We start from the raw sequence: 19,641 nt of genomic DNA, 5'->3' as shown, positions 1-19,641 counted from the left end.
GGGGAATTGCCCCGCGAATGACTGACTCACCTCCCTTCCCGAAAAGTTGAGGTAGGAAATGGGTGGGGGAAAGGCTTAGATAATTGTTTCATGATGGTTGTTTAAATTGCCTCTGCATTACAATGTTACAGTTAGGGAAAAAGAAAAGAGAGATCTATCACATAAAGCCGCAACCTAAAGCCAGCTGTGGCAGAGGTATGGACATTGGAAAGAAGCAGAGCAAATGAAGTCATCCAGCAGTGGAAAAAAACATCAATATAATATAGTGCAGAACAAAGCAAATTCTACCTCAAACACAGAGCTGAAAGAGAAACATCTTCCTCTGTCAGATCTATTACCATGCATTTATTCCAATAACAAATAACTAACCCAGAGAGTAACCCAAACCTGATTTATTTCTCCATCTAAGTAAATATGAAGAGGCAGCCGAATCTGACTGTAAAAAACACTGATCTCATATGTTTTTCTTGTATGTATTGGAAAAAATAAGAGTGGAGTTTCTGCCTTGCTGCCAGGGGATGCTGGCAAAGCATTTGAGCTATAGATATTGTATCTTGTCACTAATGACTGCAGGGAACTAAAAGGGATTTGGATTTTTTAATGCTTCACACTAATTGATAATTTGGTCTCAGAATCCACAGTGGAACACAGGATTTGCTATATTGGATCAGTCTAGTGGCCCATAAAATCTGGCGTCTTGCCTCAGTGATGCTCAGAAAAATTATCATCCAGTGTCTTTGCTTATAAGGTTGCTGGCCATTTCTGTAAGGCCACGCAACTGTAACAGAGGAAAGGTCCTTCTGGCCTGCACAGGAAGCCTCTTTAAAACCCTGAAACGTGCTTTTTGGCAGGGCTATATTACATCTTTTCTTTTCTTTTCTTTTTTAATGCAAGGAAGAAACTCTGTAACTACAAACATTTTCAACAGACACGCCGCTGTTTTTTCCTCTTGGTCACCACAGCCCAAATAGCGAGAAGGTGAACTTGCGTTTTCAGAGGGCAGATGAGAACACGACTGGGGCCAGCGGAGGGGAGATGCCTTGTACTGAGCCGAACAATATTGATTAGGCAGCGTAAAGGTTTCCCTCACTAATTCCTTTAGCAATCTCATCATGTGTTGCCCACATAATTGGATGGGGAAGAGAGAGGTGTAATCACTTAAGCATTCAAAGCTTAACACACACCGAGAAAAGATTCCTATTTTGTGTGTGTGTGCAATTTTGTGCATCGTTGCCCCTTGATTGTACATCGAACATGCTGTCTTTGACAGCCTAGCCCTAAACAGCCTGTATATTAAAGACAGCTGCTTGCAAATAGGGGCTTTCTCCATTCAGCTGGTGTGGAGAAGGAGCTTGCTGTGGCTGTGAGAGAGGCAGGACTATGAAACAGGGAGGGGATCAGGAGGGGAAAGCCTGCGGAAACTCTGACCGTGCAGGAATCAGGAAGAAAAAAGAAAGGTAATGGTTTCTCTCCATGCAAGCATCTTAATTAAGGAGGACAATGAAGATATTTGCATCTTAATTTTTCTAGGGAGGTCTTCAGTTTGTCTTGAAGCAAGGCTTTTCACACTGGGGAAAATCTTTAAGTCTATCTATCTTACTCAAAAAGTCACTGCTCCACTCCAAAAATCTGAAAAAAAAAAGCAAGCCAAGTCATAATTTATCCATGCTCCCACTAAACTGGCTTATAACTTCTCTGCCTCCAGTTCTTTTGCTTATCATATTGAGGTTTGGGGATGCTCCCCACCTTTCCCGACCTATGCGTGATCTCATGGCTGTCCCAATGGTAAAGGAGAGCTGAGATCATGGTCCTGCAGGTGGGAAGGCAGAAGGAAGCCACTGGGCCAGCTGGGATGCAGTGGGGAAACGGGTCCAATAATGTAGAGAAGGGGAGAGGGGAGAGCTTTACACATCCAGGTCTCCCTCGATTGTAAGTGGCAGTGGTCCTTCCAAAGCGTGAACGGTTCGTTTCCATATGCTCAGGAGCACACACGCTGTTTCTGGTCCACCTGGGCTAGAGTAATGAAGCTTGCTGTCATACGGTTCTCCACGTTCTTCTGCTCTAGCTACAGTTTAAATCGGGCCACCTTGGTAAAACCAAGGAACCATCAGCTCCTCTGGCCTGTCCTGTACAAAATCCTTCCTTGTTTCTGATGACACCACAGAGGAACATGTTTTGGCTGGATCTCCACCATGGGAGAGTCTCTCTGGCTCAAAACTAGGCACTGTGCTCTTTTCCATGTATCTCACAGCTTTCAGGTTAATGGGATGTTCAGAGCGGGAACAACGGAAGGGAGCACATTGCATGCAGGCAGACTCTAGCAGGTGGTTGGGAACCACACTTGGACAATACAAATTAGCACAGGGGAAAAAAACAGTTTCACAATCAAGGGGAAGAAAAAACTACTCAAGGATGGGTGGGGATCACCCTTTCTGGATCTGTTGGCTGCACCCAGGGAACACTGAAAATGGAAGAGTCCTGCCCTCCCTAGTTAAGTTTTATGGGAAGAGAATTGCTTTGAAGGAAAGGGCTCCTGAAATTGCTGCAGGAAACTTGCTGTCACAAGTTTTCACAGCAGAGGTGAACAGGCTTTCTGAACTGAACTGAATCTCTGACTTCCTGGGGACGGTGTCACTACCCCTCAGCTGGGTCCAGCATTTGCCTGGTTACTCCCAGTACCCTCCCCAGCTCCCAGCAAAGCAGAGATCAGCCTAGACAGCTTTTAAGAGCAGCCAAAGTCCAGTCAGGTGGGACCCTCACCTCAGCGAGAGATGCATAGGGGAGAGTATGGAAACAGAAGAGCCCACGGCATATGTCCCACAATATCTTCCAGTCCTCAATAATCAGTGGCACAGGGATTTCCTGAAACAGGGAGGTATTTTGTGTTTGATAGCTCCTCATAGATTACTTTGCTTCTACAATTCTGTTCAATCACTTTTTCAACCCATCTCAGCTGTTGGCACCTACCATCTCCTGAGACAAGGAGTCCCGCTACTTTACTACCCACTGTAGCATCTCCGTTGAATCCGAACCTGCCATGAACATCACCAGGTCTTTTAGGTCAGGAAATACTGAAAAACAAACAGTTCCTTCCTATTTGACTACATCTATGATCTCCACAAATGGAAGGTCAGGAGTTAAAAACCATCAGGAAGCTAAACCGAAAGGCTTTGAACTCCCAGCTCTCTGGAGCTCAGTCCAATGGTTGGGAGAAAGCAAAAGCCTCAATTCAAATGTCTGGGAATGGGGTTGAGCTTTGATTGAAAGATCATAAGTTTGATTAGGTCTCAGTAAGCGTGTGAGGGTTTGGGTGGTTTGGGGAGAAAATAGAGGGGTTAAACATGGAGGTCAGTGTTTGGGTGAATATTGAGACTATATTAAACAAAAAATCTGAGCCAAATGACTTGCAATGCAGCAGCAACATATCCTGAGCAGGAGAAGGGGTGAGCGTGGAGGTCAAGTACCATAGCAGGGAGTTTTTATTTCCCAAAAACAAACTGCTCTTTTGTGCCTGTGCTTCAAAGAAGATGTCACCAGATTGTGAGAGCTCTTCACCTGTCACATCCCGCTCATTACTGAAAGGAAATAAATGGCAACAGCATGAAAACAGCAACTCAAGCAGGAGAAAGACAGGTAGACAATGAGGAAAAGGGGAGGGGGGAAACGGGGCGGGTGGAGGTCTTGGCAGGGTGGAGAATTGGGGCAATTACCATTTCTGAGAAAATGCCAGAAATACAACACAACCTAATTTCCCCAATTAATTCCTCTGCACTTGAGCTGTTTTGTGTGAAGGGCTCTTAATGTTTCAAACAGGAGGAAGGGGGGAAAAAAAAAAAAAGACTCAACCTTTTTTTTTCCCTCAGTGTAGAAATGGGGAAGTGTTGAAGAAAAATGTCTGGCTAACACACAAGATGATGCTGTTACATCTTCCTTTCAGGAGATAAGGAACTGTGCCGCAAATTCAATTTGCAGAGGTTTTTATAGGAGCCACAGAGATATCAAAGACCAGCACGTTCAATATCACACTGACTTTTCCTGCACGCAGAACACACCAGGACAGGCACAGAGACACTTAACCCATGCGCCCACATTGAGCAGTTCCCTCACCTCCCTTGTTTCCAGCCCTACTGCACATTAGGGGGAAATTGGTTCTTTCGTCCCCAAACCACCAGTCAGGGCAGTTGTGAGGCACCATGGCATGAGCCGTGCACACCTCATGGGGCATAGAGGTGTCATCTAGGGGGACCGATGGCAATGAAAACAAGGAAAGAAATAACAAATCAGGGGTTGGGGTGATGAGACATGTGGGGTAAACAGATGCTGAGAAGGGCATGTAATACTTTCAATAGCAGACATGTTCTCCTGCACATACCAAGACTATGTCTCTGCCTGGCTGCCCCCCCCCGTATCAGTACTAGGGGTCTCCAGGTCACTGTGAGACTTTCCTGCCCTTACTTATGCAGGTATGACAAAGCAAGACATGTTCTCCAGGATCCCACTTAATACAGGAGAAATTTAAAGTACTGTTCACTTCTAAGTCTTTTCCTTAGTGCAACATATATTTACAGCTACAAAACCTTCCCAACACCCTGGCAGAAAGGGTGGAGAGAGAGAGTAGCACATGATATATTTCACCTCAGAGAAGGGGTAGAAGAGACAAAAGGTGATGCTCAGCTGCTTAGCATCTGCACAGCACTTAGGTGCTGGAAATGGATGTTGGAAGCTGAATGTAGCACACACATTGTACCATCTACACAAGATTACACACAACAGTCAGCACAGCCAGGGACTGAACTTGCTTTCCCACCCATCCACATTGAAACGGAGCCTGAGCACACTGTCTGAGCGCACGGAGCCTGGCTCACTCTCTGTCCGGAGCTGACTAATCCTGCCAGGGTACACCAGGTCTACAGTAAAACCTGAGAATGGCAGCTTTTCTTTTCCCCCAGAGTGAGTCAGTACCGTATCCCAGATAGAAATTCAGAGGGAGTTTTCCTCCCCTTTGCCTGTTGGCATTCCCCTTCATAGGTGATGGTGCAGAGCCCTAGCACGCTCATCGCAGCGCTTCTTTCTGGTGCTAACAGGGCTGGGCAGCAGTTCCCCTCTGCTGGGCTCCATCTCCCATGCTGTAAACATGCTGCACGAGATGGACAGCAAAGCAACAAAGAGCATCAGGGGGCACGGAAGCGGGTGTTGTACAGCTGAAGGATAGACACGGGCATTAAGGAGCCCTGGCAAGGATGCACAAAAAATGCCAGTGGGAGACTACAGCTAATCCTCTGGAGTGAGCTCAAAGCTGGTGGGAACAGAGCACCATTCAATGATGGTGTGATCATTTAGGGACCCTCTATCTAGGAGACCGTGGGTCAGACTAAATTTACTTTCAATGTAAGGCTCGTCTATTAGTCTTATCTACCATGCTAAATGAGCCTCTAAAGGAGCACGACCCAGGCAGCTGCTAATCCTTGGTGATCTATTACTTGCGTGGAAACTTCACTGGAAAAATAACTGACTGTACCCAGGAGAAAGAAAACAATTTTGAACTCCAGAGAAGAACTAAAGTAAGAGATGGTCTAGATGGGAGATGATCATTAGGAAGCAACCTGACAATGAGTACTGAAAATTATAAAGAATATGGGTTTTTCTCTAGCCATTTTAAGGAAAGAGAAGAAAGAAAATGTGTACACAGTAAACCTTCATGCTTCAGAAGAGGAGGCATCTGTCAGAGGGATCCTAGACTTTTTAAAGAACACTGACCTAAGGCTGAAGTCATAGTAGAAATGTTGTTTTGGTTCTGATGGTCTAAGGGTGTGAGAGCCAAGGTTCATAGGAAGAGATATTAATCTTTTATTAAACCAACTGATACTACTGGAAAAAAAAAAGAGCTCAGAGAGGGTCTGTGTGTCTAAAATTCATTCTTTTTTCCCCCTTCAACAATATCATATGTTCTAATAAAAGATATTGCTTCTTCCTGCAAACCTTGTCTCTCCCAAATCCAGACAATGCTCCAGAGCGGTGAGGACAGAAGCAGGGAGCGTTTTTTGTTATTATGTTTAGCTCTGTGTTGCTAGAAATAGAAACATACTTTCAGAGCCCTTTGCAAATCCTGCATGTGTCTTTTTTTTTGACAAGCAGGTGTCCTCTGCGTGATGAACTGTGACCCGGAGCACACTCAGGACAGACCTCGGGGAAAGGACAGAGCTAAATCCCCTAGAGGTTTCAAGCCCAGCCCAGGATTTGGGGTAGGATGCCAGAAGGGTAGGACATAGGAGACCTGGACAGAGGGATGTCTTAATGAGGCTTAATGCCTACATAAATCCTTCCTCTACTCGACATGTGTCTTCACTGCTGGGTTCCCACCCATGTCAGGACATTACCTTGGAAGTTATGACTACGATTTGAGACTATTCTCTTCTAAAGATGAAGAAATATTGCCTTTTCCCTGGGCAGCTGCTACATGTTTTTGTTTTGGAATTGAATTACACATTTTGGGGGAAGAAAGGAAAACGATCTGGATTTTACTGGAGCACAGGGGAGTTCAGAGCCACAGAAGGGCTCTGGGAGCAACTGAACCCCAGTCTGCTGGGTGAAAGAGCAGCTGGTGGTCCTAAACCCAGCCCCAGTGATGCCCCCAGCTCTGGACAAACCCCCCAGCTGCCGTGACAGCCTCCAGCTCCCCAGGCAATGCTGTGCAGGCACTGTGTGCCTGACTTGCTGCAGTCTCCATGCCACACTCAGCTTGGCTGAGGCACAACGTCCCTGACCTGCAGCATCCCACCACCCACTGTCAGAGTCCTGAGTCATACCTAAAAAAATCACCTACTCACGCATTTTTTTAAAGAGAACAACAAGGAAAACGAAATCCGCCCAAATCTTTTCTCTCCAATATGGATATATTCAATCCTGCCTTCCCACAGAGACCCACACCAAAGATTGCACAGCACGTTACACAACACATCACAGAAATGCTTCTTCAGCATCCCCAACTTTTCTCTTCACACAGACGCTAGGCTACTTCTCCCCGTCTCCCCAGTCCCTCCACTTTCCTCCACTTTCTAATCAGATGCTGTCTCACCTCTCCCCACCACCTACACCTCCACAAACATCTTCTCTCCATCCTGTCTTGTTGAAAGAAGGTTTAAAGGCACCAGCTGACGGGATCCCTCTGTGATGCACAAGGAAAAGGACACATCTGTCTTCAGGCAGAACATGGAGAGCCTTGCGGAGAGGGGAAGCAAGCCTCTCTGCTGCTTTTGTTACGCAAATATTTGTTTTCTGTATCCAAATGTGTAACAGGAAATTAAGCAGTTCACCTTTGTTAAAGCACTTTTGCATCCCACAAATGCAGGAGCCAGATGGTGTTCTTTCTTTGTTTTAAAAGATTAAAAATGGAAAGAAAGGAAATGGCTAGGAGCTAATCCTCAGCCTGGAACACACTCACATATCCACATGCCCAGTTATCCATGCTCGTGGGGCCTGGGCAGGAACAAACACGGGGACCCAGCGGACTGAAGTGAGTCTGCTTGCAGAGAGCTCCAGACCCATCACTTTGTGTCAGCTTCAAGGTGGAATCCTTCACTCTATTCCCAGAAAATGACAAATTACAGTATTCTTCCCAGGCTGCAGCTTGGACACACCAAGCAATATTTTCTAGAAACCACCTGAAGCAGAACTTTGCTCCAGGCCCTACTGGTGGGAATGGCAGGCTATCGACAGGGGAGAGCTGCTGTGCACAAACACTGAGAATCAGACTTGGGAATATCACCAGGCAGGTTGTAGATGTGACCAGGGACAGCACCAAAGAGTTTCAAAGTTCAACTCTTCAGCCACATCTCCACCTTCCATAGGTGAGACCCAGGAGCAGTTTGGTTCTCACACTTGAGCTCATTTGCTCTCTGCCTGTATCCATTCAAAAGCCCTCACTTGGGGTACCTTGGTGGATTTTATGATAGGTCTGTGCACTCGAAAGGATTGTCTCAGGAGCCTTGAAAAGCCAGTTTTCATGCAAGGGATGTTAGGAATTAAAATGGCAAGGAAGACAGAGCACAAATGCACAACTGTTGTGAAGCCATATTGGTTTTCTCACCTACGTTTGCAGGAGAAAGTGAAAGCTTCTTCTTACCAGAGTTAAAGTCAAGTCTAATACAGTCAATTCACGAGCCCCGTGTGGCTTCATTAGTGTCACAACCAGGTTTCTGTTCAAAGGGTTGACTACTCTTGTTCATAGGGAACTTACTTAGAAGTGCAGGTTGCCACACAGAAACCCAATAGATTTCCCAGTCCAGAGACAGCAAGGCTCACACCAGTTCTTGCAGAGAATGAATGCAGCGGTGCTGTGCAAAGACAGAGGGAGAGGAGAGGACAGGTACGAGATAGTGGTGGATGGGGAAGGACAGAGACTGTCACATAACCATGAGTGCACCAGAAGGGTGAATAATGAGATCAGCTCCAAGTGCTCTCCTGGTAAACATGTCCCACAAGGTAGTGATTAAAGAAGGAGATTGAGAAATGAACCTATCTGGGTTCTTCTCATATGCTGGGAGTAGTGTGGCTGGGCTGCGGCTGGAGGAAGGATGAAGGACACTTGGTTCCCAGACTTCTGCTCTTTGCCGGGGGGGAATATATGGCCTGGATGGGCTTCTCAGCTCTGCCACTGAACCCTGCTTTGGCCTTGGGCAAGTCATGTAAACCCTCTGCCCCTCACGCCACCAATGTAAATATGGGCAATCAAAACCTTAATTTGCTAGGACCCCCTTTTGGATTGTAACAGGAAAAGGTCTCCATGCCTGCAGAGCATGGACTTACTGATCAAGAGTTTTAAAAGTACCCAAAGTCAGTGAAAACAGAGAAAGGAAAATCAACTAACAACAAAAGGCTGTGCCGGTCTGAAGCTCAGCTCTTGCTCTGGTAAACAGGTGATAACTAGTTATTGCTTTGGTCATGCATGGCAGTTTGTGTTAGCAGAGAAAAGTCCACTAGAAAAGCCTTACAACACTGCACGAGATAGCACGGAGCAATCCTCAGCAAAGCATTTTGCACAGACAGGATGAGGTCTACAGGACACCACCACAGAGAAGACAAAAAATCCCACAGCAGTGAACTGGCCTATGGAGATCTTCTCAATTCTCACTTTTTGGAGGCCCTCCCAGCCTTCACATGGCAATAGCAGCAAGTGCTGCCGTTGCAGAGAGAGCTCTCAGTGCTGCAGGAACACAAACTCGGCTGGGATTGTCTCAAGTGGTGTGACACTGACTGTGGTTGAGGTAGGTTTAACACAGCTGAAGTAAAGGAGCCAGGCAAGAATGTGGGTAATCACACAGGCTGCTTCTCATCCTCCCCTGGGTCTTCTCTTCCCTACTCGCTACTTCCCGAAGTTTCTGCAGTGACGGGACCGTAGCCACCTCTCTTCCCTCATCACTGCCCAGTAACTGCACCGAGACCTTTTCCCAACATGGGCTGTTGTGTTGCACAGTGAAGATCGGTTCCCTCACTGGTAATTAAACTTAGTTGACAAGCCAGCGTCCTGGGCTAGGAGAGGTGATATGTCTCAGCAGAAATCTGATAACATTTTTCCTCCTCCCCAACACAGTAACTCCACTTGGCAACTGCCTATCACATAAAGAAAAACTTCTGAATCAGATCAAGACCATAGGTCAACCCTTTCTTGGGTAGCTGATAGAAATCACCCTCAAAGCCAAACATCCATGTTGCAACCAGAAACAAACCAGCCTTAGTCCAAGCATCAGGCTAGAAACCACTGCTCCTTAGCCTGAAAAGCCCTTCCATGCCGGTGGATGGCCCAGCGACAAATGCCTACTCCAGTGTGCTTCAAACTCTGCACATCACAGCTTCTCCTGTAGCTGAGGAAGGGTGAGAAACATGCTGTCCCTCCAGGGAGGCTGCCATCCCGGGCAGATAGGGCAGTGCAGACAGGTACAAAGGGAGTGTGCAAGACAAGGGGACAGTGCAAGCACAAATCACAGAAGAAAAGGCTGGAAAGGCATTCCTGATTCATTGAGTCCACCCCCAGAGACGAGTGCAGGATTTGCCTCTGCACTAAACGCAGGCATTTTTATCTAGTTGCTTCCTGAAATTCTTTAGTGACAGGCCCTCAGCAACCTACCTCTGGGAAATTATTCCATTGTCTAAACGATGACCCTGCTGGAAAAAAGTGTTTTGAGGTCGAACCTAAATTGCCTATTATTTCCTCTTCCATATTTTATGCACTTATCAGTCAGTCTTTCAGTTGCCTTTTCTCTAGGTCCCTGTATTAAGTTTCTTTATCTAACACCAGAGGTCACAGCCTGTAGTCTTTGTCATCTCTTTGGATTACCTTTAATTTATCAATGTCTTCAAAAAAGAGGGAGAAAAAAAATAGGAAAGAAGTAAGAATGGGATGACTTCAGAGACATTCCAAAGCATATGACTGTGTGCTGGGGTATCACAGAGAGCTCTGTGTGTAGGCATCTGCATGGATGTCTGAACTACAAGCATGCCCAGGACTGAAAAGGAGTAAGGACAGTGGTTCAGGGATGCCTGATTGACATCTGTGTGCATGTTTCAGTGAGGGAATAACCAAGGAAGTGAGCCCAAGCACTCCAAAAACTGATTTATTGTAACATTTCCTAGTCTCCCTTTGCTCTGAGCATCAGACTGCCGCTGGAGCTGCCTTACCCTGTAGTAATCAGTGCTGTAGACATCTCTTGACATCCCAAAGTCTCCAATCTTCACCAGCAGGTTGGCTCCGACCAAGCAGTTCCTGGTGGCCAGGTCTCTATGGACAAAGTGCTGGGAGGCAAGGTACACCATTCCAGAGGCGATCTGGCTAGCGATGTGGAGCATCTGGGATAGCCCTAGCTCCCCTTTGGCTTGTCGAGGCTGCCCATCCACGAGGATCATAGCATCTGGGCCATGTGCCCTATAGGGAGGAAGAAGCAAAAAGCATAGAGTTGGGTCTCAAAAGTGACCAGGAGATAGGAATCCCACACGGTCGCTGGTCCTGCTGGGGTGAGGACTAGTCCCCAACTCTGCACTGTGAGGATGTACACACAGCTCCAGTGGAAAGAAAAAAAGAAAAGCTTAAGAGAACAGGAGGTTGGGGAAACATTTGGTGGGTGAGCAGGTGCCATACATCCTTCTCCTATCCTTACTCTTCTGCAAGCAACCTCTTACGGCCACAGATGGAGACAGACTGCCAGGAGAGAGGGACCATTGGCTCGATGCAATATGGACATTCCTCTCTGGCAAGACCTATGCAAAACTAATGAGCCTCCAGATATTTATATATGTGCTCCAGTTAATTCTTACACCTTGGAAACCTTCCCAGAGGTAGAGATATTGCCCCCTTTTCTTCCACAGCCATCATATTTTTGCTACCTAGTCTCTTTATTAATCCCAAACAGCCTCCTCTATTTCCTCCAAACACCATACCACCAAACAACCTCCCCCTGATCAATAACAATACAGCCAGAGATCACATAAAAGGTTTCAGAGGAACACCAGCAGCTTCCTACCTGGAAAATACCTTTTATACCCTGAGCTACCCCAGAGGTAACACAGGTACTGTAAACTGTGAAGGCACAAGCAGAGGTGCAAAGGTTAGACCTGGATGTCAGCAGATGCAGAGAACATCCTGGGCAACAAAAGGAAATATTTTGCTGAACCAAGTGCATTGTAAATTCAGGACTGAAGGTCAGTCTCATTCCTGTCCTGTCCCCTTTTTAGTCCCCTCCCTTGATGTGTACCAGGCCTGTCTTTGCCATGCTCCCTCTGTGATGTCTCTTCCCCTGGTAGAGCTCACCCTTTGGTAGCCTGTGTGAAGGTGGAATAACAAAAGCCCTCATATTTAGGGAAAAGCAAGAGATTTTGCTGTGACCTTCCTCCTTGTGACTAAGATACAGTACAGCATTTCCTCCGAGGCTTTCATTCTGCTCTCTTTGAAACGATTCTTGGCATTTCACCCCTGCCATCAGCAGTAACCTCACAGAGAGCTAACAAATTGAAATTGCACATACAGAGCTTTCCCTCCTTCTTGACATGGCACTGAACAACCCACAACAAGAAACAAACTGTTTCCCTCCTTTGTCTCTGTTCCCTAATTGCTCTGTTGGGCTTGAGGGTGCACCAAAGGGATTAGCATCGAGGCATTTGGGGCTCAAACGATAGTTTTTCAAATGCCCTTGTCTTCAGCTATCTCCTGCTGCCCTACAACTGGGAACATGGCTCTGAAGGTCCCCTCCTGGTAGAAAGGACAGCTGGAAGAGGAGAGGAACTCCAGAAATGAGTGCTGATGAGCCAGGAGTGGGTTTTGGCAGCCACGAGTGGGTGATGCTGCAGTGACTGTGGGATGAGCTGGCTGGGAGCAGCACTGCAGGTGGCAGAGCTGGGGCTGCCGGGGGAGTCTCGAAGTCTCGCAGGCATGGTGAGAGCAGCAGCACAGTGGAAGAACTGCTGGGGGCAAGGAGGAGCTGCAGAAGAGTGTGTGCAGAAATAACTACTTGATGTCTTATTTAAGCAGCCCACAGATGGGTTTACCCCAGGAAATTACCTGGTGGTGACAACAGATGTTGACAGCAGGTGAAGCTGAGCCCGGACTGAGCAGGTTAGCTAAAAACAGCAAAGCAGGACAAACAATAGCTTCTAAAACTGTGCTGGACAGTTTGTACCAGTCATGCCTTGCAGTTACACCATATTTAGCTGCAGCTGATACCTGTTGTCATCAAAGGTAAACATTCCTAGGTGAGAAGTGAAGGATATATTACTATCTCATTACTGCCACCTTTTTCAAATACAATAATGGCCACCAAAGAAATGTCTGTGTCTGAAGGGAACAGGTGACGCTTAAAAAATGGTCAGCCAACACCTTTATTTCACTGGTTCTTTTTACATCCTACAATATAGGACACATCTCAGTATGCCCTATGTAATGCATACACCTCCCTCCCTCCCTTTCTCCATCCCACACGGGTATAGTCCAGAAGAAAGAAGTATCAACACATTTATGAGATTAACAGGAGGGATATTAGTACATTTAGTTGTGTCAAGAAGCCTGCAGGGAATACAAGAGGGGTCTGCTCATCTCTTTTTGGGGAAAGGGGTTTAATTCAGCTTTACAGAAAGGCCATAAGATTGGGTGGATCCCCTGTTAAAGAACCGTTGGGGTTTTTTTCTATTATGGAGTGATAGAGGCTTTTGCCAACATGGGGAAGAAAATCATCCCTCTGGCTGCATGCTGCCTCTGCTGCAATGCCTCCTTCTGTCCCAAGACAGTCCAACTGTGGGGGCTGCTCCATAGGAAGGACTGACACAAAAACACCAGAACTATGCAACTTTTCTAACAAAATTTATTGCCTTTCTGAGTTAACAGCAAATGGCAACGACTTACTATAGACTGCAAAGAGGGTTTGTAATGGCAACATGCAAACATCCCTACCTCAAATTTGCTGCTGTCACAGACAGAAAACAAAAGCTAGAAAACCAGTGACAGAAGGAAAGGGAGGAAGCGATGGAGATATTCGGTGAGCAGAGAGGGAATGCAGTTGCTGCAGACCCCCGAGCAGCGGGTCTGTGTGCCGGGGAGAGCCCAGCCTTGCCACGCACACAGCCTGCGGGCAGTCTCCAGCCCCTGTGTACACCAGCCCTAGGGATGCTGTGCTCCCTGGAGAGCGATGCCTGTGTTTCTCCTCGGCAGGATCTTTTCACTATCCCTTTTCTATTAGCCAGGACACCACGACTGCAGTCTCCCCTGGTACAGAGAGCAGGGGAAGTTGTTGCACCACCAGCAATGGTCTTACATGCAGGGGCCCTGGGAGGTGTGTAGAGCCATCCCAATACATGCCACCTCTAGCCCAGCTGGTAGGTGTTGATCCTAGTTCTTCCCCTTGCCACACCAGTTAATTTTACAGACCAGTAAAATTCTCTCTCTTTTCTGGGAAGCTCACAAAGGTCTAACAACACTTAGGGGAATTTATTTATTGTGCTTTTCTCTAAGAAACTGGGTCTAAAGTGAGCCTTTTCCATTTTACTGCTTTTCCAATTTCTGCAGTTGAACTGGGTAAAGTCCATCTGAGTGTTTCTTACAGACTCCCAGTGCCCCTGGCCTCCAGTGCCTGGAAGGAACCATCTCCTGCTGTGGGCTGGGTGAATCATGCCACAATAAAAACTGCTACTCACCAGGGATGCCAGGCACTCCTCGCTTAGGGGAATTTATTTATTGTGCTTTTCTCTAAGAAACTGGGTCTAAGTGAGCCTTTTCCATTTTACTGCTTTTCCAATTTCTGCAGTTGAATTGGGTAAAGTCCATCTGAGTGTTTCTTACAGACTCCCAGTGCCCCTGGCCTCCAGTGCCTGGAAGGAACCGTCTCCTGCTGTGGGCTGGGTGAATCATGCCACAATAAAAACTGCTACTCACCAGGGATGCCAGGCACTCCTGCACCACCGACCTTCTCTGACCCCCTTGCAGCCCCCATCCCTCACCATCGCCGCTGTGAAGATAGCAGATAGCTGACCTGACGGACAAAGCCCGAGACTCTCTTTCCATATGGCCCCTTAGGCGTTTTGCTGGGTATAAGGTCCCTTGTCCCAAAAGCCAGCTTCCTTTGAGATACAAAGGGATTTCACTGCCTATCACACACCAAGGTACAGAGAAGGGAGCTCATAGCTGCTTGCACCGTAGCTGCTTGCTCCACAGCTGCATGAGAAGGAAGAGCTGGCAGCTAAATGCAGCTGGAAGATGTGAGGCTGCAATCCCGGGGACCACACATCTGGAAAGTTTCTTTTCTTTCATAAAGGCCAAAGATAATACAACAATGAGCTTTCTTCTCCAGTGACACCGGGACAGGCCCTGGCCTCCCAGGGCATGAGCCTTATCCTCCTCTAAGGAGGATAATGTTGCTGGTTCTGCCAGGAAAATAGATCGGTCAATTTTCTGCTCTTCCTTGTGAAGCACTTCAAGAACGTGGTCTCTCATGCTCTATTTTAGACTGCCTTCCTCCAGTCACGAGGCTGAGGCACTGTCCTTAACACTGCATCTCTAATCTGCTCTAAAACACTGTTTCAGCTCAATGCACGGTTTCATGCCGGTAGGCAGAGTTCAATCTGCTGCTGCTGGGAGGTTGCTGAGCACCTGCAAGACAGTGTACCACAAGAGAGGGTCCCAGGGTAACCAAGGCTGCTCCCCTTTGAACGTGGGTCTGAGGAGCTCTGCAAAGCTAGTGTAGCATCAGCCTTCACTCGTCCTACCTTGTCAAGGACGTCACCTATCCAGAGCCTGAGACAGGGACTGAGCTACAAAACCATATTCAGTCTACCCACAACTATGCTGAAATGAGGAGGGAAACCAATGCACGGATGTTCCCAGCCCAGCCACTGCCCTGCGAATGCCCCAAGGGAGCTGCAGACAGGTTGGCACTACTTGGCAGAGGAAAGAAGAAACCTTTGAGGTCTTTCCCCATAGCTCTTCTGGTGTAGGTGATTCCTTAGAAATGAAAACCTCAAGGAAGGACCTGCATTTCCTGGTCAGAAACTGACTGTGATGGTGGAAAAATAATCACTGAGCGTATTCCAACCCCAGATCTAGACCTGCTGTGCTCAAGCCTCTTTTTCCTGCTGCGATCATGTTCACACTTAGCAGTCAAAACAGGAAAATATCAAGGGTCCAATTTCTAAATACTGGGAAATAAAACTACTAATTATTTCAAGAGGTAAGTACCACTCCACTTGCATGCAGGTTTCAGAGCATAATTTCTGTATCGTGGGAGAACAGCACCACAAAAATCCTCCCACAGTTGCTCCCTGCCCCTCACCGCTGGCGGATTCAGGGCACACAAATGATCTGCCTCATGCTGATGAAATGGTTGAATGATGACTTGGGGGGGGGTGTCCAGCAATTTGCACCTCTCTAGGGGCAGGGAAAGCAATTACGGCACTTCGTCAGGCCTTGCCTAGCTTCTTGAGTAGTGTGGTGCCACACGTTAGGACAGTTTGTACCTCAGTCAGCATCTCTGTCTGATGAGGCTTAGGGAACAAGGACGAGGAATGGACTCCAAAGGCACTGCCTGAGGCCCCTCCAGCATTTCTCAGCTCTTTTCTGAATATAGGAATGAGAACTAGAGATCAGTAAATGCCCAGGATACCAATCAGACCAAGGACTCCAGCAAGTTTCTCAAAGGAATATTTTGGTTATGGTGCTACTGAACCAGGAGCTGGGTGACATGGGGAGTGATGGCTAGTGGCCTTCCTGCTTCAGCAGGGCATGTCTTTGCTGGGTGGATGGGACTTAGAGCTGCTGACAGCCATGGCTTCGCGTCCTACCCCCGCAGGGCAGAGAAGGATTACAGCCACGCTTCCTGCAGCTTCAAACTTGCTGGGGTGGGAGAAGACAAGTTGGGTTTCCATAGCTCACAGGGACCACCCCTAGGACTACCTAAGAGGAAATGTTGGGGTAGTGTTAATAAAGCACCACGTCGGGTGAGGACCATCATCTCCTACAAGCTGTCCCTGGAACAACCAGCTCTCATCACCCAGCCCACCAGCGCCCGCATGGCAGTGGTGTCACTGGTACACGGCAGATTTAGAACAAGCCCCACTGAGGCTGCGGAGCAGCTGTACAGCATCTCCTGTGCCCTCCTTCGCACGTACCTCAGGAACTTGTTCAGGTCCCCGTGTTTCATATACTCGAAGACCATGATAAGGGGGTCGCCGTCACCACACACGCCGTAAAACTTGACGATGTGCTCATGCTGCAGGTTGGTGAGCAGCTCCGCCTCCCTCTGGAAATCCTTGCGGGCTGCCAAGGTGGGGTCTTTCAGCGCCTGAAAGAAGGGGCACAGATACGCACAGGGTGGGCTCAGGCAGGGGCAAAGCCAGAACAAATGGGTCGCAGTATCACAGAGGAGCTGATGAGGAAGGGAGGGTAGAGGAACCACTGCCACCGGCCCGATTGCACTTGGGAGGGCTGGCAGTAGGTGCCAGTGGCACCACCTCGGTGTTTCGTTCACGTAGTTACCGGCCCAGCAGGTTCCCCAACTCATTTCCCAAGCAGCAGCAAACATACCTCAAAGGGTAATAGCTTCCAATTATTCCCAGCTTGGGCAGGATTTGTACTGGTGACCTTAGGGGTGAATGGCTTCATATCTCATTATTATTAAATTCCTGAGCCAGTCAGTCCTTGCTATCTGTCTTTTATTTTGAAATAGCTGACTACACTGCCTTTATTCAGAAGATGGATTTGCCTGGCTGTGCAGTTATTGTGTGGATTTTTCAAACTGCCTCTGAAGAAGGACACTGTCAAGTCTTTTCTCATAATTTTTAAAATCGTGTTTTTATTCCCTGCTGTTATAACAGCTCCCCTGGCAGACTGATGCTGAAGTCGGTATCCTTATTGAGACTATCTCGTCTTCCACATTTGAGCACACCACTTTGCCATTGCAGGGTAGCTTGCAGGCTCCGGGCTGTGTGGACCAGCCCGACATCACAGGGTTGCTATGAAGATGTTGCTGTGGGTGCAGCCAGTGATCGGGGAGGGTTCCCCAGGGTTGGAGGCCACTTGTTTGTGCATTATAGTGCAGCTGCATCAGAAAGCTAGTTTGAAAGCAGCGTGTTGTCATCCCAGGGTATCAAGGGAGGGCTCTTCCATGAGCACTTAATAAAAAAGTTGAAGTCCAGAACATTTGACAAGATGGGATGGCCACGAGAATCAGCACAGCCTTTGCAAACATTTAAGGAAATGAAGAGGCAATTCTGGTTTTGAGTTGCTGAGCCTCAGTTATATTCTCCCCATCCTCCACAGGCCAGGACTGTTTAGTACCAGTTCTGGCTTTAACCGTGCAGCCTAACGGGAGTGGAAAAGGATTCAAGGCAACTTGTTTTAGTTACCCCCAGATTCAATCTGATGTGCACCGGTTCCCCCTCAGTGGTGGGGAACTCTCCCACAAATACACCTGCCCCCTTTCCCCATGCCTTGAATCTCCCCATGCCGACAGGAGAGGCAGCATCAGCAGGTGCAGCCTCCAATTTATGTGCAAAAAAGGATGTTAAGCATCAGAAAGCTGTGCATAGGGGAAGGGGTTGAATATGCTGCTAAAGCATCTCCAGCTGGTCCATGGCACTGCTGGGTGCAACGCCATGCACAGTGAAGCAGTGAGTCCTCCAGAGTAGCTGCTTTTCCCCTCAGAGCAGATCTCCTGCAAGGTTTTTACCCAAGCCTTAGGACACTGTCTCATCTCCTCCTTCTGCCCCCAAACTGCTAGTCACACGGCATAATTTTATTTTAATTCTATGTCCTCTGGGATAGCTTGACTTGAGATATTTAGATGGATGTTACTTACACTGTGCAGATGGCAAAGCATCCATCCTTATCTCGGGCACCCAATTACTTTTAGTAATTTAATATGTTCATAATGCTGATGCTACCCTATTTTTCCCCAGGAAAACAGTCCCCCTCCCCCATCACTCTTTTCTCCCCCTTTTTCCTGTAGTTGCATGTAATATTTCAAGCTGCAGCGAGTTTAGGTTCCCCCTCGTTCACACGCAATCATTTCTACAAGGTTTTAGGACTGTAACTTTGTAAATATCACACACCAAAAAAAAAAAGATATTAAAAAAATCACATTACTAAGGTTGCACAGCCAAGCATTTAGAAATAAGGGAAACAGGAGCTGGAAGTGGTGGAACAGGGAAAGAAGACCAGGACCGGAGGAAAAGAAGGGCTGTCTCAGCAAAACCACTGAAATGTCTCCCCTAGGAAGGTTTGGGGTGGATTATGTTTGTGCCTCCATCACACAGTTTCTACATGACACCTGGCAAGTCAGTCAGCATCTGCAGGTTGCAGCCGTTGTCATGAAGTGTCAGTTGTTCCAATATTACCTGGGAAATGCCCTTTCACGCGGCATCAGGGCCAGGTCTGCACAAGCTCCATGTGTTTCCTGCAGCAGCAGGGGTCAATGTGGGTCTGGTATCTGCTGTCTGTGGGGCTGGAAAGGTTAGTAACTCCACCCTCCACCTAAGTGGATCCTTTCAGCTCAGTTTCCCTGCTTATCCATCTGCCCCCTGCCAAATGGGGATAATACGACCCCAGCACCTCACTGGGAGGCTGTGAAAACGAGCACACTCACATCTAGGGAGCTCTCAGACACGAGTGATCATCCCAAAGAAGCAGTCCATAGAGAAATGAAAAATACGTGCTCGGAGGACATGCCCTGAATACCAGCCCCTCCAGCATTTCTAGTGCTTGACTTTGTAACCTCAACACTCTTCACCAAATATAGTTTTTGTGCATTTCTTAGGATGTTTTTAGAAGCAAGCTGAATAAAACAGGAAGCTTGTCCATGCCATCACATCAAAACTCAGCTTATCTGCGGGGCTGCAACTTTTAGATCTGCTGAAAACCTGAGTCCATTTAACCGAGTGAGTAACACAGCCACTTTCTTTGGCCCTGGGAGGGAGTCCCTGAGAGCACAGCAGAGGCAGACTCGGGGCCGTGGACTCAGCTGCCCTAACCAGCGTATCCTGCTGCTGCCCTGGGCTGCAGTGACCAGGGAGGTAGTTCTCAGCCTCTGTTGGGAGCATGAGATCTTCAGGAAATGTAGCCAAATCTCAACTTAATATGTAAAGCCTTTTTTTCTTTCCTTCCCGCCCCTCCCC

At 47.6% G+C, this 19,641-nt stretch overlaps 1 protein-coding gene across 4 annotated transcripts in view; it reads right to left on the bottom strand.

Moving 5' to 3' along the window:
• Positions 1 to 19,641, bottom strand: part of NTRK3 (neurotrophic receptor tyrosine kinase 3) — a 224,871-nt gene that overhangs the window by 22,386 nt on the left and 182,844 nt on the right. For all 4 annotated transcript variants that reach the window (XM_009276575.1, XM_009276578.2, XM_009276576.2 and 1 more), the window contains 2 exons: positions 16,639 to 16,811; positions 10,675 to 10,918 (listed from right to left, as the gene is read on the bottom strand). In XM_009276575.1, the coding sequence (XP_009274850.1) occupies positions 10,675 to 10,918; positions 16,639 to 16,811 (417 nt within the window). The remainder of the gene's footprint in view (positions 1 to 10,674; positions 10,919 to 16,638; positions 16,812 to 19,641) is intronic.

The sequence above is a fragment of the Aptenodytes forsteri genome, unplaced genomic scaffold (genome assembly GCF_000699145.1).
Source record: "Aptenodytes forsteri isolate BGI_AS27 unplaced genomic scaffold, ASM69914v1 Scaffold1, whole genome shotgun sequence".
Taxonomy (NCBI): domain Eukaryota; kingdom Metazoa; phylum Chordata; class Aves; order Sphenisciformes; family Spheniscidae; genus Aptenodytes; species Aptenodytes forsteri.
The sequence above is the reverse complement of the archived record's forward strand: the minus strand, read 5'-3'. Positions and strand labels throughout refer to the sequence as shown.